This window comes from Salvelinus fontinalis, chromosome 35, assembly GCF_029448725.1.
Source record: "Salvelinus fontinalis isolate EN_2023a chromosome 35, ASM2944872v1, whole genome shotgun sequence".
NCBI classification, from domain to species: Eukaryota; Metazoa; Chordata; class Actinopteri; order Salmoniformes; family Salmonidae; genus Salvelinus; species Salvelinus fontinalis.
The window spans coordinates 23,538,320-23,565,416 of NC_074699.1; the positions used below are offsets into that span (position 1 = coordinate 23,538,320).

Below are 27,097 nucleotides of genomic sequence, written 5' to 3' on the forward strand. Positions count from 1 at the left end.
ATCTCCTATATCTATTGGGTGAAATACCACAGTGTGCCATCACAGCAGCAAGATTTGTGACCTGTTGCCACAAGGGCAACCAGTGAAGAACAAACATCATTTTAAATACAACCTATATTTATGTTTATTTATTTTCCCTTTTGTACTTTAACTATTTGCACACCATGCCAATAAAGCCCCTTACATTGAAATTGATTGGCTGAAATAAATGGTGTGAACAAGTCAAATATTCATGTTGAATTACAAAATGTATAATTCTGAAGCAACTTTACAAGATTGGTTAATGTACATTAGGGTGGCATTCAATAGACTAGATATAGGGTCTAAAGAAAAGAAAACACAGAAATACCCATAGAAGAAAAATAAGTTATTGAGGTTTCTTTTCACAGCTTAGCAATTGGGGTCTGTTGTATAGCACACTGTATTACTTCAACAACTAATATAAGGACAGGACATGAGTAGAAATTAACGTGGGCATTGTTTAATGCGTTTCACAGGAAGAACATTCCAAGCATTTCAACGTAGGTAAGCAAGGGGGGGGGGGGGGGGGGGGTACAGGTGCCCTAAAGGGACAAAACTAGAATATCAATACACAACATATTCCTCCCCCTTTACCTTTGATGACTCACAAGGAAAAAGTAAATATTCACTGTTTTCTTTTTAACATAAGTTCTCTTAATGTAAATAAATTAACTTTTCAGAATAACCTTTTATAAATAAGGGAAAGAGGGTAGACTGCCTCAGTTCCCAGACTTAACCCTGGGGTGTATTCTGCCCCAATGTCGGAGGTTAGTCTGAACTAAATAGTCAACCTGTCAGGGGGTCGTCTTTCTCTTGCAGGGTAATGACGACGTACAGGTGAGTCTACAGTCACATTGTCTCTGAGTCTGAGTGGTGATGGTGTATGCCCAGACTGGAGTGCAACAGTACCCTGCGTAGGCACTCTGGCTGGTTCAGGTGAGTCTGGAGCACTTTCCACATTTGTAGGTTGCTGCAGTGGATGTTCAGGTGATGGCTCGTAGTCATGGTAGGTCTCCAGTAGCTGATCTTGGTTTGTCACTTGACAGGAGTCATCTCTGAGGTTGGTTCCTGGCAACAGTTGATCCACGTGTCTCCTCCAGATTATGTTTTCCGGTGTGTGAACTGTGTAGGACACAGGCTCTGTTTGTGCAACCACTGTGGCTGGTATCCACTTTGGACCTTTGCAGTAGTTCCGAGCAAAAACTCTCTCTCCAGCCATGAAGCTTCTGTATTTTGCTTTTCTCCGTTTCTCCACCTGTGCTCGCTGTTGTGTCTGTACAACCTGTTTCGTCTTTGGAGGTCTCAGGAGGTCGAGTCGCGTGCGTAGCTGTCTTTTCATCATGGCTGACGCGGGTGCCACTTTGGCTGTGGCGTGGGGAGTGTTTCTGTAGGTTAACAGGAAGGTGTTTAGACGCCTATTGAGGGAGCCGTTCCCTTGTGATGATTTTAAAGCTTGCTTCATCGTTTGGACAAACCTTTCAGCGAGGCCGTTCGTTGCAGGGTGATACGGCGCTGACTTGATGTGTTGAATTCCATTTGCTTCCATGAATGACCGGAACTCTTCAGACACCAGTTGGGGGCCATTATCACTAACGAGTTGCGTTGGCAAGCCGAAGCGACTGAAGATCGACCGAAGCTCTTCGATGGTTCTCTCCGCTGAGGTGCTCTTCATCACTGTGACCTCAGGCCATTTACTGTGTGCGTCAACTACGACTAAGAACATACAATCCTCTAGTGGGCCTGCATAGTCTATGTGGACTCGCTGCCAAGGCTCCTCTGGGAAGTCCCATGGGTGTAGTGGCGCTAGCTGAGGCATGTTCCTCATCTTTTGACATGCAGAACATGACTTGACCTTGTCTTCGATAGCTGCGTCCAGACATGGCCACCAAAGGTAGCTGCGTGCAATCTCCGTGATTCGCGACATGCCACAGTGCCCTGAATGGAGTTCTTCAAGCACCTGCCTTCTCAGTGGCGGCAGTATGATGACTCAAAAACCCCATAGCAAGCATCCAAACTGAACTGTGAGGTCGTTTCTCCTCACTAGGTAAGGTTGTAGGCTGTCCGACATCTCTACTTCTTTTCCACGAGTGACAATGTCCACGACCTCAGACATCACTGGATCAGTGTGGGTGAACTTTTTCACTTGGACAGATGTAACTGGGGCGTTCGTCACTTCCTTGAAGTAGAAGATTTCAGCCTGGGAGTGCTGAGTGTGCGCGACAGGTAAGGGAAGCCTTGAGAGGCCGTCTGCATTGCAGTGCTGCTCAGACCTTCTGTACTTGATATAGTACTAGTGAGCAGATAACAATGAAGCCCATCGCTGCTGGCTGCAAGCGACGGAATGCCGGTGTGGGGACCAAAGATGGGGGTGAGGGGTCTATGGTCCGTCAGCAGTGTGAATCGTCGGCCAAACAGAAACTGATGAAATGTCTTAACTCCAAACACAATGGCGAGTGCTTCACACTCTATCTGTACATAATTGCTCTCGGCTTTACTTAAGGTCCGTGATGCGAAAGCAATTGGCCTTTCTTCACCTGATGACATGATGTGTGAGACAACCGCACCAACGCCATAAGGCGATGCATCACATGCCAACTGTAATGGCAAGTTGGGGTTGAAGTGGGTTAGGGCCTCTGACTGAGCTAAGGCTGTTTTCACTTTCTTGAAGGCCTCCTCACATCTGTCTGTCCACTTCCACTGTTTGGTTTTGTTCAAAAGTTCATGCAGTGGCTTTAACATGTCAGCTATGTTTGGCACAAACTTTGCGTAGTATGTCAGTAGTCCTAAGAATGATCTCAGCTGACTCACATTCTGTGGGGATGGAGCTTCCGCAACGGCCTTCACCTTCGATGGTGGATTGTGGAGCCCCGAATTGTCGATGACGTGGCCCAGGTACTCGCATTTGTCCTTCCGGATCCTCAGACCGTACTCCTCCAATCTCTGTAGTGCAGCGTTCAGGTTTCTCAGGTGCTCCTGCTCGTCTTTGCCGGTGATGAGTAGATCATCGAGGTAACATTGGACCCCAGTGAGCCCGCTCAGTATCTGGTCCATGGCTCTCTGAAACAAGGCCGGAGCTGAGGTGATTCCAAAAGGAAGCCTCCAGTACCTGTACAGTCCTTTGTGAGTCACTATGGTCAACAGTTCTTGTGACTCTTGGTCCACATGCATCTGTAGATAGGCATGACATAAGTTTATCTTACTGAATTTTTGTCCTCCAGCTAAACCAGAAAAGAGGTCGTCAATGAGGGGTAGTGGATATTTTTCAGCAGTCAAGACTGGGTTAATGGTGACTTTGAAATCACCACAGAGTCTGAATGATCCATCTTTTTTTATGACTGGAACAATGGGTGTAGCCCATTCACTAACATTCACTGGATCCAATACTCCACTCTCGACTAGTCTGTTTAGCTCAATTTCAACTTTTGGTTTTATGGCGTATGGGACAGGTCTAGCTTTGAAGCATTTTGGCTTGCTGTCTGGTTTCACGGTCAGTTTAACTGTTATGTCCTTCATATTGCCAAGTTCTCCTTTGAACACATCCCGGTGTTTCCTCAACATCCCTTGTAGGTTTGTGTCCTCTTTTGCAACCATGTGAATTTCCTGCCAGTTTAGTTTGATCTTTTCCAGCCATGTGCGTCCTAGCAATGCTGGATGGTTGCCTTTCACAATGTAGAGTGGTAGCTTTACCTTCTGTTTGTTGAGCTCCACTGTAACAATCACGCTTCCTCTCACTGGAACAAACTCACCGGTGTATGTTTTCAGCGTCATCTTTGTGGGCTGTAGTGTGAGGTGATGTAGTTTCTCCTTGTATACAGCCTCAGACAGCGAAGATATGGCTGCTCCAGTGTCCACTTGCATCCGTACTGTGTTTCCATCCAGTAGCGGTGTCACGCCGTAGCCGTATCCATTGTCTGAAATGGACATAACATGCAAAGATTCCTCCCTTCAGACAGGGTATCACTTTGTTCATCCTCTGTGTGCTCCATTTTATGCACTTTCTTTTTGTACTTCCTGAAGTCGCTTTTCCTTTGTTCAGTACTTTTGTTTGATTGTGTCTTTTTATTTTTACATGCACGTTCGATGTGACCCTTTTTTCCACAACTTCTGCAGTCTAAGTCTTTGCACCAACACTCCTCTGCTTGGTGACCTGGTTTCCCACAGCGATAGCATGGCTTGCCACCTCCTGCCTTGTTTTTTAACCACGTAGACACCTTATGCACTTTGGTCGATGCACTTAGCTGTTGTGCGTCTTTATTTGCCATTTCCATTGACGTACTCACTTCTATTGCTCTCTGCAATTTTAAGTTACTCTCATTCAAAAGGCGTTTCTGAATTGCCTCACTGTGCATGCCACACACTAACCTATCACGTATAGTGTCACTCGGTGATCACCCAAATTCACAGTGTTCAGATAACCGTTTCAATACAGCCACAAACTGTGAGATTGATTCCCCCTCATCTTGATTTCTCTTATGAAACCGGAATATCTCTGCGATTATCAGTGGTTTGGGAGAATAATGTCCTTTTAAGGTAGCCACAATTTCATCATATGATTTATCACCTGGTTTTTCAGGCGTTACTAGGCTGCGCAGTAGATTTAATGTTTTTCCCCCCATAACAGTCAAAAATGTTGGCACAACGACTTCTGCTTTAATTCCATTTGCCAACACAAAGTACTCAAAACGTTCTGTGTAAGAACTCCATTGTTCCACAGATTCATCAAATGTTCCTATATTTCCAGTATCTTACATCAATGCAGACATTTTCGGTTTATTTTTCTTTCTCACACTTTTCAGACGGTCCCTTACTCCCAGACCCTTTTCTTTCTTTCTTTTAACTCACGCTGACTTCACTTTCTCCCGCAGCGAAACTCTTCCTATCTCTCTAGGCTCTCGTTGCCGTGACATCAAAAGCTAGCTAGCATCACTCGACTGGCTAGCTCCACGTTTTGTTTGCGTCTTTCTACGGCGAAAAAAAAATTACGACTTTAACTCAGACTTTCTGCCAAAGATGATGAGCACAAACGTGAGAACATTTCTTCCTCATCGCCAGTTTTGTTGTATAGCACACTGTATTACTTATACAAGTAATATAAGGACGGGAGTAGAAATTAACGTGGGCATTGTTTAATGCGTTTCACAGGAAGACCATTCCAAGCATTTCAACGTAGGTAAGCAAGGGGGTTACAGGTGCCCTAAAGGGACAAAACTAGAATACCAATACGTACACAACAGGGTCAAATTGTTGTGTTAATTTGTATGAAATTAACTAAGTCATATCTCCAGTGCAAAGGCATACTATGGCTGGCGTGATGACGTGCCCTGCTCAATAATAAAAACCACAACAAAGCGTTTTTCAGACCTTCATCCATCCACAAGATGTCACCTGTTAGTCAAATATGGCATTTACATTGACCACAGAGGTACCGAATGTAAGGGCCCTCAGAACGGCTCAACAAGGACCTGAATACAAATATACAGTATGAAGTGTACTTAAGAAAAAAACGTTTTAGAACTACACCTATTTATAAACTATTAATTTACTGATTACAAATTGTGTGCTAGTAGGCTACAGAAAGGCATAGTCCTATCTGGTAAGAAACGTCAAGGGCTTTTCACACACACACACACACACACAACATGTATTGACCATCCATCTTTATTATTTTACAGACAGAGAATGACACATTGCACAAAAAGCATATGAATCAAAACAAAATGACTAGTATCAAAACAATACAAAAAGATTATTACACAATACTTCTGTGGTACTTCTCTTGTCATGACTCCATCATGCAACAACAAACCAGATACAGTCTCTAGGCAGCCCGTGCCTTTCATCTCCCTGTACCATCAGTGAAACATTACACAGATCCTACAAAATGGAGAATTTGGTCTCCATATTTGTGCAGTACCCCTGTATAGTCTAATACAAAGTGCTAGCCCTATTTGAAGAATAAGGTGTGTCTATAAGTACTTACTTCTGAAAATAGTCTGAACAGAATGTAGAAAAAACGCATATCAAATATAGGATCATGCAAATAAGCATTTTCTATAAGCACCATTATCTGTCCAGATATATTGTGCAAATTCATATTTTCAAATGTATTCCACAACACTGAAATTACTATAGACTATTTCTCATTCTATTGCAGTATCATGTACTCTCTAGATTGCAGACATAGCAGTAAATATAGACAGCATTCATTCTTCAGATGATGCAATACTGCTCAGGTGAAGCTACATTAATATAGGAGAATATCTTCCAGTACAACACTGCCTGTCTCTATGTAGTGTGGACATACCTGATGTCTGAGTTTCTAATAACAAACAACGGGCTAAAGAGATCAAAGTAAATCTGCATCATCATAACACATAAACTGATAATATCACACAGTAATATAATACAAAATCCTGTTGCCTATGTTCAGCCTGTGTAGATGGTCCCACGGTGTGTTAGAGGGTGTCTTTAGTTTCTAGGCTAGGGTGCAGGATAGGCTGGTTGGATAGGGATGGGGGAATCAGTCCGCTGAGAGCTTAGCCAACGTCTATGCGTCTCACTGTTGCTTAGTGACAACCCAGCCAGTCCTTTGTAATCTCGCCCAGTTTGACGATCTTCAGGCTACTGTCATCCATTTTGAAGTAGTGGGCATCTTTGAAGAAGTAGGTGTAATCTGGAAAACACAAACATTATGACGAGACAAGGTACATCAAAATCATCACATTCAGTGCATCAAATATACATCTAATTTCACCATGAGCAAGCCACGAGGCCTTACACACTAGAAGGGAAAATTTGAGCTAGTGTAAAATATGTCCCCTAGAAGCTTAGAAGCCAGAGGAAGAGGACATGATGATGTCACTCGTCTCCTCAGTAAAAACACCCAATCAGGAATCAGCGGTGGAGGAGCTCAGGCTAATTAGAATGAAGACAGAGGTACCTCTGTGAAGCAGCACAGGCTGGCTCTATCAAACACTGTTTCTTAGTAAGGAAGATGTATAGTATATGTGTGTCAGAAGCAAGGGTATAAAAAAACCCTGGTTAACTGCCATGGACTTAAGATTTACCTCCTGTGTTATACTACTCTCGCTGCTTGCTCTCTACTTCCTCCTCTCTCTACTCTCTCTCCTTGCTTTCTCTCTCTCCTCCTGCCTCTACTCTCGCCTTCTGCCCCTACTCTCTCCTCCTGCCTCTACTCTCTCCTCCTGTCTCTACCCTCTCTCCTTGCTCTCTCCTCTTGCCTCTCTACTCTCCCTATTTGCTCTCTCCTCCGGCCTCTACTCTCTCTCCTTGCTCTCTCGCTCCTCCTCCCTCTACTCTCTCTCATTGCGCTCTCTCTCCTCCTGCTTCTGCCCCCTCTCCTTGCTCTCTCTCTCCTCCTGCCTATCGGGCGTGCAATGATGTGCAGTGCAATGATGGCAGAGGGAATGAAACAGTTTTGGTTGTTTTAAGTAACGTCTTTGTTGTTGTAATATCTAAACAGACGTGGCAGTTTCCCCACTAAGGATTCCAACTTTAAGGCCAGGTGCCAGTTCATAATGAGAGGACTGGCTGGGTCAGGTTGGGTTCTAACTGCCAGGAATGTAAGCCTGCAGCCAGTGGTGTGTCTGTACAGCTCAGACTGAAGCAGGAAGCAGTGCTCCCTCCATGTTCACACAGGACCCAGCTACCTCTCTCTCTATTTCTCTCTTCAGTAGATATCCCACTGGGCACACACTGGTTGAAGCAACATTGTTTCCACGTAAGTTCAATGAAATTACATTGAACCAAAGTGGAATAGACGTTTTACAATGAAATGACATTGAACCAAAGTGGAATAGACGTTGAATTGACGTCTGTGTACAGTGGGTATCTCTCTCTATATCCCTCCCCCTCATCCCCCTCTCTACCCCCCTCTCTCTCTCTCTCCCTCTATCCCCCTGCTCTGTGTGTGTGGTGATGTCACTCTAAGCGATGTTCAATAAAGTATCTATTATACAGTATTGTAGTATGCTTACCGATGCCATTCAGACTAAAGGCAGAGTCAATGCCGTCTGGGATTCCATTCCAGGAGTCAGCGATGAGCTTGGGGAAGCCAGGGTCCATCTTCTTCTTGGCTTCATTGTACCTGGAGTGGCATGATAACACACAGAGGCCATGATATCAATGTTTAGTCATGAGTACATGATACTATGTTAAGTACATGATACTATGCTAGTCTGTTAGGTACGAGAAGATTGGGCCGTTTTGGTTGACAAATCACAGCAGTCATGCAAGAGTTAAGTACATACAGCAACAGTATCTTACATTATCCCTGTATTAGGTAAGAGCAGAGTGAGCTGTTTTAACAGTCCAGTGGAAGCGAAGGTCTCTAATTAAAAGCAGACATGGCTCAGCACAGCAGCACACCAACACATCAACACACAGTGACGTCTATAGAATTAGACTTTAAAGTAATTCTAATTCTATAGCGACGTCATCGTTACAATCCTGAGTGGATCAGACACAGGCTTTGGTAGGGGTTGTATTGTGGTGACTCACCTCCAGAACTTGTCTCCAGCGAACAGGTAGGTCTTCTGGCTCTTTCCGAAGGAGAAGGCTGCGTCAATGCCTTTCAGGTCTGTGGGCAGGCCTATAGAGGAGATTCTCTTGGGGTAGCCTTTCTCTATCTGGTCTGCATTGAAGATCCACATCTCATTGCCTATATGAGAAAGAGGAGGGGAGAGATGGCAAATGAGCACAGGTCAAGATGCTCCCAGGGAAGGGTTTGTGAGGATAGAGTTTCTCTAAACTCTTACCTTTTCATTAGCCACAGAGAGACAATGATCATAAGAGTTGGCAAGACAGCACAAACAGATCTGGGGCCAGGCTAACATTTGATCATATCTTGTGGTTAGGGAGGACTGGATAAATTCATAGCTTTACAATTGAAGGGCTGGATGAAAAATCTTCTTAAATAGAGACACTATGTTTTGGAAGAGCTCTGATTTCATGGTCTTATAGGAGATGGGGTTGTCTAAAGGAGAATGGCATGCTACTACAATGCATGGCATGTATTATAAACCACTAATAACTACTTACAGTACTAATGTCCAAAATGTACAAACCACATACTAGCAGTATACTTGACTGAAATACTAAAAGACACACTTATGATTCTCCTAACGGTGAACTTCTTAGAAATAGGATGTTATTTACTGGAAATTGTCACAGCCGTTTAACGGTGATAGAGAGAGGAAACCGCCATGAAAATGTCATTGTGTGTTTTTCTGATCAAGTCAATAAGCACAACAATGAAATGCATATATGCAAGCGTGTAATCCTGGATTGTTCTCCTGGGTATCAACAGTGAATGACAACTAATCTACATACTCTCCCATACATACAAAAAAAAAAACTGTATGTATGTATTAGGTTTGAATGGCGGGAAACCGGTTACCGAGATTTACTACTCCCCTTTCCCAGGATAAATACAGTAACTGTGAGAAACCGGTAAATTATAATAAATTATTTATTTGAACAGCATGGCGTGAAATGGAATTGTTAAATTATTTCTAGCAATTTCTAAATCTGTCTTTTCTACGGCCTCTGAATGATGAATCAACGCTCAGGGTGGGGACAGACAGCCCATCTCAGGGTGGGGACAGACAACCCATCTCAGGGTGGGGACAGACAGCCCATCTCAGGGTGGGGACAGACAGCCCATCTCAGGGTGGGGACAGACAGCCCATCTCAGGGTGGGGACAGACAACCCATCTCAGACTACTACTTATACAAATTCCAAAATTAGAATCACATTTCTAGGCTATACTTTAACTTTGTAGGCCACATGTGCTGCTTCAGAATTGCATGTTCTATTCCACTTTATCATGGTTTAAATGATGTGCGTAATTCCAGTCCATATAATACAGTATAATACAATACAGTACAGTAATACAGTTCACACTCAAAAAGATTAGCCTACGGGAGATAGTTTCATTTATCTACCAAAGAGAGCATATAGCTAGCTACAACTATGGGCATTTATTGGATAACGGCACAATTATTTGGGCTTTTTTGGGTTTGGGTTCATTAAATGTGGTTAATGTAGGGCTCATAAAATGTATTTAGTATATGTCTCATAAAATGTATTTAATATATGTCTCATTAAATGTATTTAATATATGGCTCGGCAGGCTCAGGTAGCATCAGGTTTTAATCTTCATGCTGATCAAATCCAGACATATTTATATTCCTTATAATGCTTTTCAATGACACTTCTGGTTTTAGCAAAATTACCGGGTTACCCGGGAGAAAGGTGATTTATTACCTGGATGGAACATTTGTAAAATACCGGGAAAATATTCAACCCTATTATGTATGTAATGTATGTAATGTATGTAATGTATGTATGTATGTATGTATGTATGTATGTATGTATGTATGTAATGTATGTATAGTGCAATCGGAAAGTATTTTCATACCCTTTGACTTTTTCCACATTTTGATACGTTACAGCCTTATTCTAAAATGGATTAAATTGTGTTTTTTCCTCAACAATCTACACACAATACCCCATAATGACAAAGCCAAAACAGGACATTCAGAGACTTGTCCTGAAGCCACTCCTGCGTTGTCTTGGCTGTGTGCTTAGGGTCGTTGTCCTGTTTGAAGGGGACCCTTCGTCCCAGTCTGAGGTCCTGAGCACTCCGAGGCAGGTTTCCATCAAGGATCTCTCTGTACTTTGCGCCATTCATCTTTGACTCGATCCTGACTAGTCTTCCAGTCCCTGCCGCTGAAAAACATCCTCGTAGCATGATGCTGCCACCACCATGCTTCACCGTAGGGATGGTGCCAGGTTTCCTCCAGATGTGACGCTTGGTATTCAGGCCAAAGAGTTCAATCTTGGTTTCATCAGACCAGTGAATCTTGTTTCTCATGGTCTGAGAGTCTTTAGGTGCCTTTTGGCAAACTCCAAGTGGGGTATCATGTGGCTTTTACTGAGGAGTGGCTTTCGTCTGGCCACTCTACCATAAAGGTCTGATTGGTGGAGTGCTGCAGAGATGGTTGTCCTTCTGGAAGGTTCTCCCATCTCCACAGAGGAATTCTAGAGCTCTGTCAGAGTGACCATCGAGTTCTTGGTCACCTCCCTGACCAAGGCCCTTCTCCCCCATTGCTCAGTTTGGCCGGGCGGCCAGCTCTAGAAAGAGTCTTGGTGGTTCCAAACTTCTTCCATTTAAGAATTATGGAGGCCACTGTGTTCTTGGGGACCTTATATGCTGCAGACATTTTTTTGGTACCCTTCCCCAGATCTGTGCCTCAACACAATCCTGTCTTGGAACTCTATGGACAATTCCTTCGACATCATGGTTTGGTTTTTGCTCTGACATGCACTGTCGACTGTGGGACCTTATATAGACAGGTTTGTGCCTTTCCAAATCATGTCCGAAACGGCACAGTGATGCCGAAACGTTGGTGATTTACCCAATAAATGACTGGGAGTTTATATATAGAGTGTGCGACTCTCTTTATTTTGATAGTTTATTCGCCGTTAGTCAGCACCTCCACACAAAACAATGTTTCTGGGTGTGCGCCAGCTCATGTTTTTCAATCAATTGAATTTACTACAGGTGGACTCCAATCAAGTTGTAGAAACATCTCAAGGATGATCAATATAAACAGGATGCACCTGAGCTCAATTTCGAGTCTCATAGAAAGTGTCTGAATACTTTTATTTTTAATACATTTCCCCAAAAATCTAAAAAACTGTTTTCGCTTTGTCATTATGGGGTATTGTGTGTTAAAAAAAAGAAGCAATTTTAGAAAAAAGCTGTAACGTTACAAAATGTGGAAAAAGTCAAGGGGTCTGAATACTTTCCGAAGGCACTGTATCTCAACGGTGGAAGACACAACTCAGTCCCCCATACATACATTACCTGCAAAGAACACAGTCTTCTCCTCCAGTGGGTTCTCATAGGCAGCGTCGATGGTGACAGGGAGCTCAGGCCAGTAGGTGGCTACCAGCATGGGACCTGAAGGCTTGCCCCGGAAGTTGGTTGACCTGAATATGAACCTGATAGAGAGAGGAGTTACCTACTGGTTCAAATCATGTAAGAGGGGGCAGAGAGGAGAGAAAGGAGGGGGTCAGATGAAGGGAGAGTAGAGAGTAGAGGGCAGTGGGGAAGAGAGGAGAGGGGGGAAGGGGAGAGGGGAGACGGGAGAGAAGCAGTGAGAAAGGGGAGAGGAAAGAGAGAGGTGAGTAGGAAAGAGGGAAAGAGAGAGGGGAGAGGAGGGAAGAGGGAAAGAGAGAGGGGAGAGGGGAAAGAGGGAAAGAGAGGGGCGAGAGGAGGGAAGAGGGAAAGAGAGAGGGGAGAGGGGAAAGAGGGAAAGAGAGGGGAAAGAGGGAAAGAGAGGGGCGAGAGGAGGGAAGAGGGAAAGAGAGAGGGGAGAGGGGAAAGAGGGAAAGAGAGAGGGGAGAGGGAAAGAAATAGGGGACAGGGGAAAGTGAAGGGCAGTAAGAGATGTGAGAGGGGAAAGTAAGAGGGAAAGAGAGAGAGGGAGAGTTTCAGCAGCCCAGGCAGCGAAGCCACAATAGCCTGATTCATTCAGCATCTGGTTCTTGTTAGGACCGGGGTTTATCGAAGCCAGGGGAACAAGACCCATCTTGCCCAGATTTCCAACAGGCAGCTGCATGAGCAACAACAGCAGCAGCAGCTCCCCAAGTCTTTTCCATTGACCTATTTTTCAAAGAGCCAGATATTTCTCAGATAGATAAAGCCTGTTAATGGTTATAAAATGCTATGCAGATATGGACAAAGTAGTCATATGATGATCTGCTATAGCAATCTATTCAAGGTAGAGGTATGTTGAATTAGTCCCACAAAACAAGCCAACCTGACCCTAAATCAGACAGGAAGACAATTCATGTCCACCTCTGATTGTGAGATTACAGGAAATACTATATCTGGGTCACAGAGATTCCATCATTTCACTCACTCTAGTCACATTCTGGATGCATATGTAATACACTTCCTGCATAAGATGCAGCCAGAGAGGTTAGAGAAACCTAGCTAGCAGGGCTGTCTGTGTTCAGTGTCTCAATCCCATACAGGTCCACCTCATCACCGGCCAAACCGGCCGTGATTGGGAGTCCCATAGGGCGGTGCACAATTGGCCCAGCGTCGTCTGGGTTTGGCCGGTGTAGGCCGTCATTGTAAATAAGAATTTGTTCTTAACTGACTTGTCTAGTTAAATAAAGGTTCAATAAAAAATCACTAGGCCAGTGAACAGTGACAGTGTGCGTGGGTTCAGTTCAGTGGATTATTCTGCAGACTTCCCACTCAGCCCTGTGCTGAGACATTGACTGTAAACAAGGTGCTGAGCACACAGTGAAGTTAGACCACCAGCATGTCTTACTCATCCTTCATGTCCAGATCTGCTTTCCATCACCATGCTGAGACAGGAGAGATTAGAGAGAGGATTCTACCCACACCAGAGAGATTAGAGAGAGGATTCTACCTACACCAGAGAGATTAGAGAGGATTCTACTTACACCCGAGAGATTAGACAGAGGATTCTACTTACACCAGAGAGATTAGAGAGAGGATTCTACCTACACCAGAGAAATTAGAGAGAGGATTCTACCTACACCAGAGAGATTAGAGAGAGGATTCTACCTACACCAGAGAGATTAGAGAGAGGATTCTACCTACACCAGCAAGATTGAAGAGAGGATTCTACCTACACCAGCGAGATTAGAGAGAGAATTCTACCTTCATCAGAGATTAGAGAGAGGATTCTACCCACACCAGAGAGATTAGAGAGAGGACTCTACATTCACCAGAGAGATTAGAGAGAGGATTCTACCCACACCAGAGAGATTAGAGAGAGGATTCTACATTCACCAGCGAGATTAGAGGATTCTACCCACACCAGAGAGATTAGAGAGAGGATTCTACCCTCACCAGAGAGATTAGAGAGAGGATTCTACCCACACCAGAGAGATTAGAGAGAGGATTCTACCCACACCAGAGAGATTAGAGAGAGGATTCTACATTCACCAGAGAGATTAGAGAGAGGATTCTACCCACACCAGAGAGATTAGAGAGAGGATTCTACCCACACCAGAGAGATTAGAGAGAGGATTCTACCCACACCTGTAAAGGCAGTCATTGTTGTTCTCCCCCTTAGACGAGAAGGAGCATGGATAGGACCAAGATGCGGATTGAGGGAAATAAGCCATCTTTTAATGAAAAACAGCAAACAAGACACTACAAACTACAAAACAACAAACGTGACTAACCTTCAACTGTCCTGTGAGGACACAGGAACAAACACCCACAAAAGCCTACTGCCTATGGCTACCTTAAATCTGGCTCCCAATCAGAGACAAATGAATGACAGCTGTCTCTGATTGAGACCCAATCTAGGCAGCCATAGACATAACTAGACAACCTAACAAACACTATCCCATACACATACAACACCCATAGACTAACCAAACACACACAACATACAGTGCCCACCCCAACTCACGCCCTGACCAACTAAACATAATCAAAATAACATAAAAATAGGTCAGGAACGTGACATAACCCCCCCCTCAAGGTGCGTACTCCGAACGCACCACCAAAAGTCTAGGGGAGGGTCTGGGTGGGCATCTGTCCACGGTGGTGGCTCCGGCTCTGGACGCTGCCCCCACACCACCATAGTCACTCCCCGCTTCCGTATCCCCCACCCAATGACCACCCTCCAACTAAACCCACCTAACTGAATGGGCAGCATCGGGATAAGGGGCGGCACCGGGATAAGGGGCGGCACCGGGATAAGGGGCGGCACCGGGATAAGGGGCGGCACCGGGATAAGGGGCGGCAGGTCCTGGCTGAGGGACTCTGGCAGGTCCTGGCTGAGGGACTCTGGCAGGTCCTGGCTGAGGGACTCTGGCAGGTCCTGGCTGAGGGACTCTGGCAGGTCCTGGCTGAGGGACTCTGGCAGGTCCTGGCTGAGGGACTCTGGCAGGTCCTGGCTGAGGGACTCTGGCAGGTCCTGGCTGAGGGACTCTGGCAGGTCCTGGCTGAGGGACTCTGGCAGGTCCTGGCTGAGGGACTCTGGCAGGTCCTGGCTGAGGGACTCCGGCAGGTCCTGGCTGAGGGACTCCGGCAGGTCCTGGCTGAGGGACTCCGGCAGGTCCTGGCTGAGGGACTCCGGCAGGTCCTGGCTGAGGGACTCCGGCAGGTCCTGGCTGAGGGACTCCGGCAGGTCCTGGCTGAGGGACTCCGGCAGGTCCTGGCTGAGGGACTCCGGCAGGTCCTGGCTGAGGGACTCCGGCAGGTCCGGGCTGAGGGACTCCGGCAGGTCCGGGCTGAGGGACTCCGGCAGGTCCGGGCTGAGGGACTCCGGCAGGTCCTGGCTGGACGGCTCAGGCAGGTCCTGGCTGGACGGCTCTGGCAGGTCCTGGCTGGACGGCTCTGGCAGGTCATGGCAGGACGGCTCTGGCAGGTCATGGCAGGACGGCTCTGGCTGGTCATGGCAGGACGGCTCTGGCTGGTCATGGCAGGACGGCTCTGGCTGGTCATGGCAGGACGGCTCTGGCTGGTCATGGCAGGACGGCTCTGGCTGGTCATGGCAGGACGGCTCTGGCGCTAGGCAGACGGCAGACTCTGGCCGGCTGAGACGCACTATAGGCCTGGTGCGTGGTACCGGAACTGGAGGCACCGGGCCGTGGGCACGCACCTCAGAGCGAGTGCGGGGAACAGGAACTGGGCACACTGGACTCTCGTGGCGCACTCCAGGCCTGGTGCGTGGTACCGGAACTGGAGGCACCGGGCTGGAGACCCGCACCATAGGGAGAGTGCGTGGAAGAGGAACAGGGCTCTGGAGATGCACTGGAAGCCTGGTGCGTGGTGTAGGCACTGGTGGTACTGAGCTGGGGTGGGAAGGTGGCGCCGGATATACCGGACCGTGAAGGAGGACACGTGCTCTTGAGCACCGAGGCTCCCCAACCCTACCAGGTTGAATGGTCCCCGTAGCCCTGCCAGTGCGGCGAGGTGGAATAGTCCGCACTGGCCTATGCAGGCGAACCGGGGACACCACCTGTAAGGCTGGTGCCATGTACGCCGGCCCGAGGAGACGTACTGGAGACCAGATACGTTGGGCCGGCTTCATGGCACTCGGCTCGATGCCCAACCTAGCCCTCCCAGTGCGGCAAGGTGGAATAGCCCGCACTGGGCTAAGCACGCGTACTGGGGACACCGTGCGCTTTACCGCATAACACGGTGTCTGACCAGTACGACGCCCTCTTACTCCACGGCAAGCCCGGGGAGTTGGCTCAGGTATCCAACCCGGCTTCGCCACACTCCCCTTTAGCCCCCCCCCCCAAGAAATTCTTGGGTGAGCCTCTCGGGCTTCCGGCCTCTCCTATGTGCTGCCTCCTCATACCAGCGCTCCTGGGCTGTGGCTGCCTTCTTCTCCTCCCGAGAGCGGCGATTCTCTCCAACCCTTCCCCAGGGTCCCTTTCCGTCCATGATCTCCCAAGACCATTCCTCCTGTGTCCAGTACCTTAGTTCCCTTTCTCTCTCCTCAATCCGCTTGGTCCTGTTGTGGTGGGTGTTTCTGTAAAGGCAGTCATTGTTGTTCTCCCCCTTAGACGAGAAGGAGCATGGATAGGACCAAGATGCGGATTGAGGGAAATAAGCCATCTTTTAATGAAAAACAGCAAACAAGACACTACAAACTACAAAACAACAAACGTGACTAACCTTCAACTGTCCTGTGAGGACACAGGAACAAACACCCACAAAAGCCTACTGCCTATGGCTACCTTAAATCTGTCTCCCAATCAGAGACAAATGAATGACAGCTGTCTCTGATTGAGACCCAATCTAGGCAGCCATAGACATAACTAGACAACCTAACAAACACTATCCCATACACATACAACACCCATAGACTAACCAAACACACACAACATACAATGCCCACCCCAACTCACGCCCTGACCAACTAAACATAATCAAAATAACATAAAAATAGGTCAGGAACGTGACAACACCAGAGAGATTAGAGAGAGGATTCTACCCACACCAGAGAGATTAGAGAGAGGATTCTACCCACACCAGAGAGATTAGAGAGAGGATTCTACATTCACCAGAGAGATTAGAGAGAGGATTCTACCCACACCAGAGAGATTAGAGAGAGGATTCTACCCACACCAGAGAGATTAGAGAGAGGATTCTACCCACACCAGAGAGATTAGAGAGAGGATTCTACCCACACCAGAGAGATTAGAGAGAGGATTCTACCCACACCAGAGAGATTGGAGAGAGGATTCTACATTCACCAGAGAGATTAGAGAGAGGATTCTACCCACACCAGAGAGATTAGAGAGAGGATTCTACCCACACCAGAGAGATTAGAGAGAGGATTCTACCCACACCAGAGAGATTAGAGAGAGGATTCTACCCACACCAGAGAGATTAGAGAGAGGATTCTACCCACACCAGAGAGATTAGAGAGAGGATTCTACCTACACCAGAGAGATTAGAGAGAGGATTCTACCCACACCAGAGAGATTAGAGAGAGGATTCTACATTCACCAGAGAGATTAGAGAGAGGATTCTACCCACACCAGAGAGATTAGAGAGAGGATTCTACCCACACCAGAGAGATTAGAGAGAGGATTCTACCCATACCAGAGAGATTAGAGAGAGGATTCTACCCACACCAGAGAGATTAGAGAGAGGATTCTACATTCACCAGAGAGATTAGAGAGAGGATTCTACCCACACCAGAGAGATTAGAGAGAGGATTCTACCCACACCAGAGAGATTAGAGAGAGGATTCTACCCACACCAGAGAGATTAGAGAGAGGATTCTACCCACACCAGAGAGATTAGAGAGAGGATTCTACCCACACCAGAGAAATTAGAGAGAGGATTCTACCTACACCAGAGAGATTAGAGAGAGGATTCTACCCACACCAGAGAGATTAGAGAGAGGATTCTACCCACACCAGAGAGATTAGAGAGAGGATTCTACCCACACCAGAGAGATTAGAGAGAGGATTCTACCCACACCAGAGAGATTAGAGAGAGAATTCTACCTTCACCAAAGAGATTAGAGAGAGGATTCTACCCACACCAGAGAGATTAGAGAGAGGATTCTACCCACACCAGAGAGATTAGAGAGAGAATTCTACCTTCACCAAAGAGATTAGAGAGAGGATTCTATCTTCACCAGAGAGATTAGAGAGAGGATTCTACCTTCACCAAAGAGATCTGCTCTCAAAAAAGTGTTAGCTGGGTGACAACACTTTTAAACTGATGCACACTGTGTCCAGTCTAGTAGCCCTCCAGACTTCAGACATTACACTGACCCACTAGACTGGTGACTGCCCTCCAGACTCCAGACATTACATTGACCCACTAGACTGGTGACTGCCCTCCAGACTCCAGACATTACATTGACCCACTAGACTGGTGACTGCCCTCCAGACTCCAGACATTACATTGACCCACTAGACTGGTGACTGCCCTCCAGACTCCAGACATTACATTGACCCACTAGACTGGTGACTGCCCTCCAGACTCCAGACATTACATTGACCCACTAGACTGGTGATTGCCCTCCAGACTCCAGACATTACATTGACCCACTAGACTGGTGACTGCCCTCCAGACTCCAGACATTACACTGACCCACTAGACTGGTGATTGCCCTCCAGACTCCAGACATTACATTGACCCACTAGACTGGTGATTGCCCTCCAGACTCCAGACATTACATTGACCCACTAGACTGGTGACTGCCCTCCAGACTCCAGACATTACATTGACCCACTAGACTGGTGACTGCCCTCCAGACTCCAGACATTACATTGACCCACTAGACTGGTGACTGCCCTCCAGACTCCAGACATTACATTGACCCACTAGACTGGTGACTGCCCTCCAGACTCCAGACATTACATTGACCCACTAGACTGGTGACTGCCCTCCAGACATTACATTGACCCACTAGACTGGTGATTGCCCTCCAGACATTACATTGGCCCACTAGACTGGTGATTGCCCTCCAGACATTACATTGACCCACTAGACTGGTGACTGCCCTCCAGACATTACATTGACCCACTAGACTGGTGATTGCCCTCCAGACATTACATTGACCCACTAGACTGGTGACTGCCCTCCAGACATTACATTGACCCACTAGACTGGTGACTGCCCTCCAGATATTACATTGACCCACTAGACTGGTGATTGCCCTCCAGACATTACATTGGCCCACTAGACTGGTGACTGCCCTCCAGACATTACATTGACCCACTAGACTGGTGATTGCCCTCCAGACATTACATTGACCCACTAGACTGGTGACTGCCCTCCAGACATTACAATGGCCTACTAGACTGGTGATTGCCCTCCAGACATTACATTGACCCACTAGACTGGTGACTGCCCTTCAGACATTACAATGGCCTACTAGACTGGTGACTGCCCTCCAGACATTACATTGACCCACTAGACTGGTGACTGCCCTCCAGACATTACATTGACCCACTAGACTGGTGATTGCCCTCCAGACATTACATTGGCCCACTAGACTGGTGATTGCCCTCCAGACATTACATTGACCCACTAGACTGGTGACTGCCCTCCAGACATTACATTGACCCACTAGACTGATGATTGCCCTCCAGACATTACATTGACCCACTAGACTGGTGACTGCCCTTCAGACATTACAATGGCCTACTAGACTGGTGACTGCCCTCCAGACATTACATTGACCCACTAGACTGGTGACTGCCCTCCAGACATTACATTGACCCACTAGACTGGTGATTGCCCTCCAGACAATACATTGGCCCACTAGACTGGTGATTGCCCTCCAGACATTACATTGACCCACTAGACTGGTGACTGCCCTCCAGACATTACATTGACCCACTAGATTGGTGATTGCCCTCCAGATATTACATTGGCCCACTAGACTGGTGATTGCCCTCCAGACATTACATTGACCCACTAGACTGGTGACTGCCCTCCAGACATTACATTGACCCACTAGACTGGTGACTGCCCTCCAGACATTACATTGACCCACTAGACTGGTGACTGCCCTTCAGACATTAAAATGGCCTACTAGACTGGTGACTGCTCTCCAGACATTACATTGGCCCACTAGACTGGTGATTGCCCTCCAGACATTACAATGGCCTACTAGACTGGTGATTGCCCTCCAGACATTACATTGACCCACTAGACTGGTGACTGCCCTTCAGATATTACAATGGCCTACTAGACTGGTGACTGCCCTCCAGACATTACATTGACCCACTAGACTGGTGACTGCCCTCCAGACATTACATTGACCCACTAGACTGGTGATTGCCCTCCAGACATTACATTAGCCCACTAGACTGGTGATTGCCCTCCAGACATTACATTGACCCACTAGACTGGTGACTGCCCTCCAGACATTACATTGACCCACTAGATTGGTGATTTCCCTCCAGATATTACATTGGCCCACTAGACTGGTGATTGCCCTCCAGACATTACATTGACCCACTAGACTGGTGACTGCCCTTCAGACATTACAATGGCCTACTAGACTGGTGACTGCTCTCCAGACATTACATTGGCCCACTAGACTGGTGACTGCCCTTCAGACATTACAATGGCCTACTAGACTGGTGATTGCCCTCCAGACATTACACTGACTCACTAGACTGGTGACTGCCCTCCAGACATTACAATGGCCTACTAGACTGGTGATTGCCCTCCAGACATTACAATGGCCTACTAGACTGGTGACTGCCCTCCAGTCTGTGACTTCCCTATTTATCTGTCTCTGTATTTTCACTGCTGCCTAAAAATAGGGAGAAGCAGAACAAAACAAAACAAAATGGATGCACACAGAAATGAATATCCTAATGGGCCCTAGGCTATTTTTATTAACCTTGACATTGGTTGACAGCTCCATGAAAATATTTTTTTGTCTGAGGAAACGAAATGCCAATAACCTTAGTAGTCTCTATCCTAATCTTTGCTTATTGACTTGAGTCTCCATCTCTCCTCACTCTTTGTCTCTATATTAAATCTCTCCTCACTCTTTCTCTCTATATTAAATCTCTCCTCACTCTTTCTCTCTATATTGAATCTCTCCTCACTCTTTCTCTCTATATTGAAATCTCTCCTCACTCTTTCTCTCTATATTGAATCTCTCCTCACTCTTTCTCTCTATATTGAAATCTCTCCTCACTCTTTCTCTTTATATTGAATCTCTCCTCACTCTTTCTCTCTATATTGAAATCTCTCCTCACTCTTTCTCTTTATATTAAATCTCTCCTCACTCTTTCTCTCTATATTGAATCTCTCCTCACTCTTTCTCTCCAAATTGAATCTCTCCTCACTCTTTCTCTCTATATTGAATCTCTCCTCATTCTTTCTCTCTACATTGAATCTCTCCTCATTCTTTCTCTCTACATTGAATCTCTCCTCACTCTTTCTCTCTATTGAATCTCTCCTCACTCTTTCTCTTTATATTACATCTCTCCTCACTCTTTTTCTCTATATTAAATCTCTCCTCACTCTTTCTCTCCAAATTGAATCTCTCCTCACTCTTTCTCTCTACATTGAATCTCTCCTCACTCTTTCTCTCTATATTAAATCTCTCCTCACTCTTTCTCTCTACATTGAATCTCTCCTCACTCTTTCTCTTTTTATTAAATCTCTCCTCACTCTTTCTCTCTACATTGAATCTCTCCTCACTCTTTCTCTCTATATTGAATCTGTCCTCACTCTTTCTCTTTATATTAAATCTCTCCTCACTCTTTCTCTCTATATTGAATCTGTCCTCACTCTTTCTCTCTATATTAAATCTCTCCTCACTCTTTCTCTCTATATTGAAACTCTCCTCACTCTTTCTCTTTATATTAAATCTCTCCTCACTCTTTCTCGCTATATTGAATCTCTCCTCACTCTTTCTCTCTACATTAAATCTCTCCTCACTCTTTCTCTCTATATTGAATCTCTCCTCACTCTTTCTCTCTATATTGAATCTCTCCTCACTCTTTCTCTTTATATTAAATCTCTCCTCACTCTTTCTCTCTATATTGAATCTCTCCTCACTCTTTCTCTCCAAATTGAATCTCTCCTCACTCTTTCTCTCTACATTGAATCTCTCCTCACTCTTTCTCTCTATATTGAATCTCTCCTCACTCTTTCTCTCTACATTGAATCTCTCCTCACTCTTTCTCTCTACATTGAATCTCTCCTCACTCTTTCTATTTTTATTAAATCTCTCCTCACTCTTTCTCTCTACATTGAATCTCTCCTCACTCTTTCTCTCTATGTTGACACTCTCCTCACTCTTTCTCTCTATATTAAATCTCTCCTCACTCTTTCTCTTTATATTAAATCTCTCCCCACTTTCTCTCTATATTGAATCTCTCCTCACTCTTTCTCTTTCTCTCTATATTAAATCTCTCCTCACTCTTTCTCTCTATATTGAATCTGTCCTCACTCTTTCTCTTTTTATTAAATCTCTCCTCACTCTTTCTCTCTACATTGAATCTCTCCTCACTCTTTCTCTCTATATTAAATCTCTCCTCACTCTTTCTCTCTACATTGAATCTCTCCTCACTCTTTCTCTCTACATTGAATCTCTCCTCACTCTTTCTCTCTACATTAAATCTCTCCTCACTCTTTCTCTCTATATTAAATCTCTCCTCACTCTTTCTCTTTATATTAAATCTCTCCTCACTCTTTCTCTTTCTCTCTATATTAAATCTCTCCTCACTCTTTCTCTCTATATTGAATCTCTCCTCACTCTTTCTCTTTCTCTCTATATTAAATCTCTCCTCACTCTTTCTCTCTATATTGAATCTCTCCTCACTCTCGCTATCTCTGTTCCATCTCTTCTCACTCCTCTGCTCCATGGCTCTGATAGCTAAACCATCCGGTGACCTAGAGCCAACAATGAATAACTAGGGACCAAAGTCATCCCACCACTGAAACCTGAGATACAGCCTAACTGGCCCTCTGAGTCCAGATCTCATGCAGCTATGGGTTTGGTACTGTAACTCCTCCATAGAGATGTCGGATCTTAATTTGACCACTCTTTTGTTGATGAGAATTTTCCTGCACAGCAGTTTATTCACGTTTTAAAAAGGCTTCTAAAGTTTGTAATTTCCACTTTAACATTTCAGACTCGATTTGCACTAACTTAAAATGTATCAACCCCTACAAAAATATCCATTAATTATGATCCACATAATTATTCACATTTTCTTTTACTTCAGGATTATTTCCCTACTGTAGCAATCTGGCTCAAATGAAGATCCTACAGCCGTAACTCCCTCCGTAATGGCATTTCCCTCCATCTGAGAGATACACCCCATAATTATAGCTATCACTGAATATGTGTCATTGTTAATGATATCATGGTATATGTGATATCTAGAACTAGAACACCGCAAAGCATTCTGAATGAGACAATGATCTTGCTGATGAGGAAATGGAGAATCTCTCCTGAAATCCCCAGGGCCAGTGTGTGGTCCACAACACATCACTGTATAGGTATTCTGCCAGCTTTTATCATGGTGGCTGGATATCTTGTGGATTTGGATTCTCTAGGATGTTTGAGCAGTAGACAACAGATGATATACCTAAAAGATAACTAAACTAACCCAATCAAAGATATGACTTACAGGCATAGTCAAATCATTTCTAAACTAACTATTGAGAGAGATACTACTGTTAAAACCAGACTCCGGTTTTAATTGGCAGGCCTCCCTCCTTTAACAGTTAATATTACGTTGACACATCAACCAAACACTACACTGTTTATACAGTAGTTTATAGTCCACAGAACAGCCTTCAGCATGATGTTTGTCCCTGTTCCCTGAACAGCGTTAATGTATGGTGAACCACAGCGAGTGAAGACTTAACGCTTAACTAAAGCAGGATTCTGTGAACTAAAGCAGGATTCTATGAACTAAAGCAGGATTCTATGAACTAAAGCAGGATTCTATGAACTAAAGCAGGATTGTATGAACTAAAGCAGGATTCTATGAACTAAAGCAGGATTCTGTGAACTAAAGCAGGATTCTATGAACTAAAGCAGGATTCTGTGAACTAAAGCAGGATTCTATGAACTAAAGCAGGATTCTATGAACTAAAGCAGGATTCTATGAACTAAAGCAGGATTCTATGAACTAAAGCAGGGTTCTATGAACTAAAGCAGGATTCTGTGAACTAAAGCAGGATTCTATGAACTAAAGCAGGATTCTATGAACTAAAGCAGGATTTGTAAGCATGATTTGAGGGTGGTTTCCCTCCAGCCCCAGACTCAGGGTGGGCAGGGGGCAAAGCCAAGCAGGCTGAATGACTGCAGTCTTTTGAGTCCAAAAAGTCTACCTGTTTGCTTTGGACACCGTTCTAACTCAGCAATGACAGATATATAGTAAAGCTCACCTTAAAACTTTGAAGGCTAAAAGATGTGGCGGCAAAGTCTGAGAAGGAACATATAAATGTCCAATGAATCCTAATCTAAACCTGCTTTTCAGTCACAATTTTGTCATTTGGATTGCATGCAATAGCTTATTGTTTGGGTTGAAAGTGTTCCTAACATAATTTGTCCCAGACAGGATTCATCTGTTGTGGTGAAGAGTTCATGTTTCAGAGGGAAAGTACACTGAGTCATGGAAAGCTGAGAATGAACCACAACAGATAATTTAAGATGGAGAGATACAGAAAGCCTATTCCTTTTCTACACTACATAGGACAATCCCAGTTGAAGTCTGTACCCTGTACTGTATAGTAGGGTCTGGTTTACAATCTTAATAACAGGCAGCCATTTTGGTTTACCATAGTTGATACAGGATTGTGAGAGTGGTTATTATTACCAGTTGTTTCATAACTTTAGACTTATCACAGCATGGAATACGCATTAGAGCTCAGACAAACAGAGATTACACCACCCCCTTCATTCAAACAAAACACCTGATTGCCAAGAGAAAATAATGCATTCTGAGACTAAAACAAAGCCCCCTATTAAACTACCCATTGTTTGTGGTGAAATGATTTAGTTGTGGGTTGTGAGGTCTAACTTGTGGACTGGTCTGCTCCAATGACTCTAACCACAGAGTCTAAAATAAGAGTCTTCAGGTTATATGCTCTTTCTGCCTGTTTCCTGTAGACAGATCAGTGGTCAGATTGGCAACATGCTTTTTGAGAAGACCAAACAAAAGTGAATTACCTACAAGTCAAATGTTGCTCTAACCATTGGCGATCAGAAGTAATACTGTAGAATCCCCAGTAAATCATTTACCTGTCCTTGAAGAAGAAGGTCTCTCCTCTGATCTGGGCCACAGCATCAAACACCACAGGTTCATTACAGATGTCCATAGGAGTGACTGGGCCCTGGGTGGGAGGCACGGGCTTGTCTGTACCAGCACCTGAGAGGAAAAGGAGAGGCAACATGGTGAGCATTGAGTAGATGAGATTGAAATCCTTCAACAGGAGAAATACATTTGTTACCTGCAGGACATTCACCAAAGCACTCTGGCTATGAACGGCGGGTGAAGTCATGGTTACACGTTATTTTAAAGGTACCTACATAATGACTTCATAACACATTCATAACCCATACATAACCCATAAGCAGTACATAAGAATTTCAAACTGACCATAGAGCTCCTGGATGCCCTTGATGTCGTCGTTGGACAGTCTAAAGTTCTTGGTGAAGGTGTACATGGGGGCCATCAGAGCGCCAGGGTCCTGGGAGTGCTCCAAGCCCAGGGCATGGCCAAACTCATGGGCCGCAACCAGGAACAGACTGTAGCCTGGACAACACCAATAGGAGTGAGAGATACAGCAACACATATTCAAAGCATAACAAGTCAAGTTATATTCAGGTGAATGAGAATAGTTTCCATTTTGGGAAATTCCTGTTGGCCACTTTCCCTTCATTCTGCATAGACAATGACTAAATACATTAATGAATAAAACTGAATAATAATACAAATGATTCAAATAAATAAATAAACATGACTTGTCATTGTTCACTAAATTGCTAAAACCACCTACAAACAAGCATAATGTCAAAGGTCATCGATTACATATTTACCTTGATCAGGACAGAAGCCCCACTTGCGGTCATCGTCGTAGCTCTTGGTGGAGGCGCACCACATCTTGCCGTCGCTACGTCCAGAAGCGGTGCAACTGTCATAAGTGTCTCCAAGGAACGTGAAGGGGAACACACAGGGGGAACCCTCAGAGTTTCCTCCAACGGTGGACATGGCTGCATGGGTGAACAAAACTACATATTTCAGGACCAAATGGACTTTTCTTTGTGTGCCGATGAGGTAGTGCTAAAAGTTATCAACTTGATTTGGGTTGAATTGCTAAATGGATTTGCTTGAGAAACTAAATGGATTTGCTTGAGAAACTACGGTATTTCCAAAACAAAACCAAATACCACTCTCCAAAAAGTGGCTTTTCTTTTCCTACATGATAATATTATATCTGGGATCCGGGTTGGTACAGCACAGTACTGGGCCTGTGTAGTTTTTTAAGCAGCCTGTTTCTTATTCAGTGCTTCTTACACACAAGACTACACTGCACGCCAGCATTCCCAACCAATTAGAACCAGATGAAAACCTCAGCCTTAAACCCCCCCCCCTCTCCCTTTCTGCCTCTCTTTCTCTCCCCATATCCCGCTCTCTCACTCTCCCGACTCTCCCCCAAACCCCTGAGCCAGCCCCACTGACACAATGGAAATAACCCCCGCCAGCAGCCACTCAGTAAAATACTTTTACAGTCATTCAGGAGACTAGCTGCTGCAAGATTGGAAACCATAGGTCTGGAACATTATGACATTCTCCTACAACAATACATGGAGGCATCAGCACAGCACACCTTGACTAATAAATGCACGCACCCATGCTAGTGATGCGCAGGTTGACTCATAACCCGCAGTCCCGGGAGGATGGGTTTAGGGTCATTAAATATTGTGTGGCTGAAGGGCGGGTTTAATGTATTATTAAATGTATTATTGTTGTGCAATATATATAGGTTACACTGAGGTTCTTCTTTGCTTATTTTAGGCT

At 45.2% G+C, this 27,097-nt stretch overlaps 2 protein-coding genes across 2 annotated transcripts in view; both read right to left on the minus strand.

Annotated features, from left to right (window-relative positions):
• Positions 1-599: 599 nt before the first annotated feature.
• Positions 600-5,150, minus strand: LOC129834136 (uncharacterized protein K02A2.6-like). Its single transcript, XM_055898878.1, has 3 exons — positions 2,195-5,150; positions 2,063-2,097; positions 600-2,007 (listed from the first exon to the last, which is right to left on the minus strand). The coding sequence occupies exons 1-3, from the start codon at positions 3,943-3,945 to the stop codon at positions 800-802; spliced, it is 2,994 nt and encodes a 997-aa protein (XP_055754853.1). The 5' UTR covers positions 3,946-5,150; the 3' UTR covers positions 600-799.
• Positions 5,151-5,663: 513 nt separating this feature from the next.
• Positions 5,664-27,097, minus strand: part of LOC129834588 (72 kDa type IV collagenase-like) — a 29,232-nt gene continuing 7,798 nt past the window's right edge. The window contains exons 7-13 of the mRNA XM_055899709.1: positions 26,116-26,289; positions 25,676-25,831; positions 25,318-25,444; positions 11,916-12,052; positions 8,542-8,701; positions 8,019-8,128; positions 5,664-6,694 (exon numbers count right to left, since the gene is read on the minus strand). Coding sequence (XP_055755684.1) covers positions 6,588-6,694; positions 8,019-8,128; positions 8,542-8,701; positions 11,916-12,052; positions 25,318-25,444; positions 25,676-25,831; positions 26,116-26,289 — 971 coding nt within the window. The 3' untranslated portion in view covers positions 5,664-6,587. The remainder of the gene's footprint in view (positions 6,695-8,018; positions 8,129-8,541; positions 8,702-11,915; positions 12,053-25,317; positions 25,445-25,675; positions 25,832-26,115; positions 26,290-27,097) is intronic.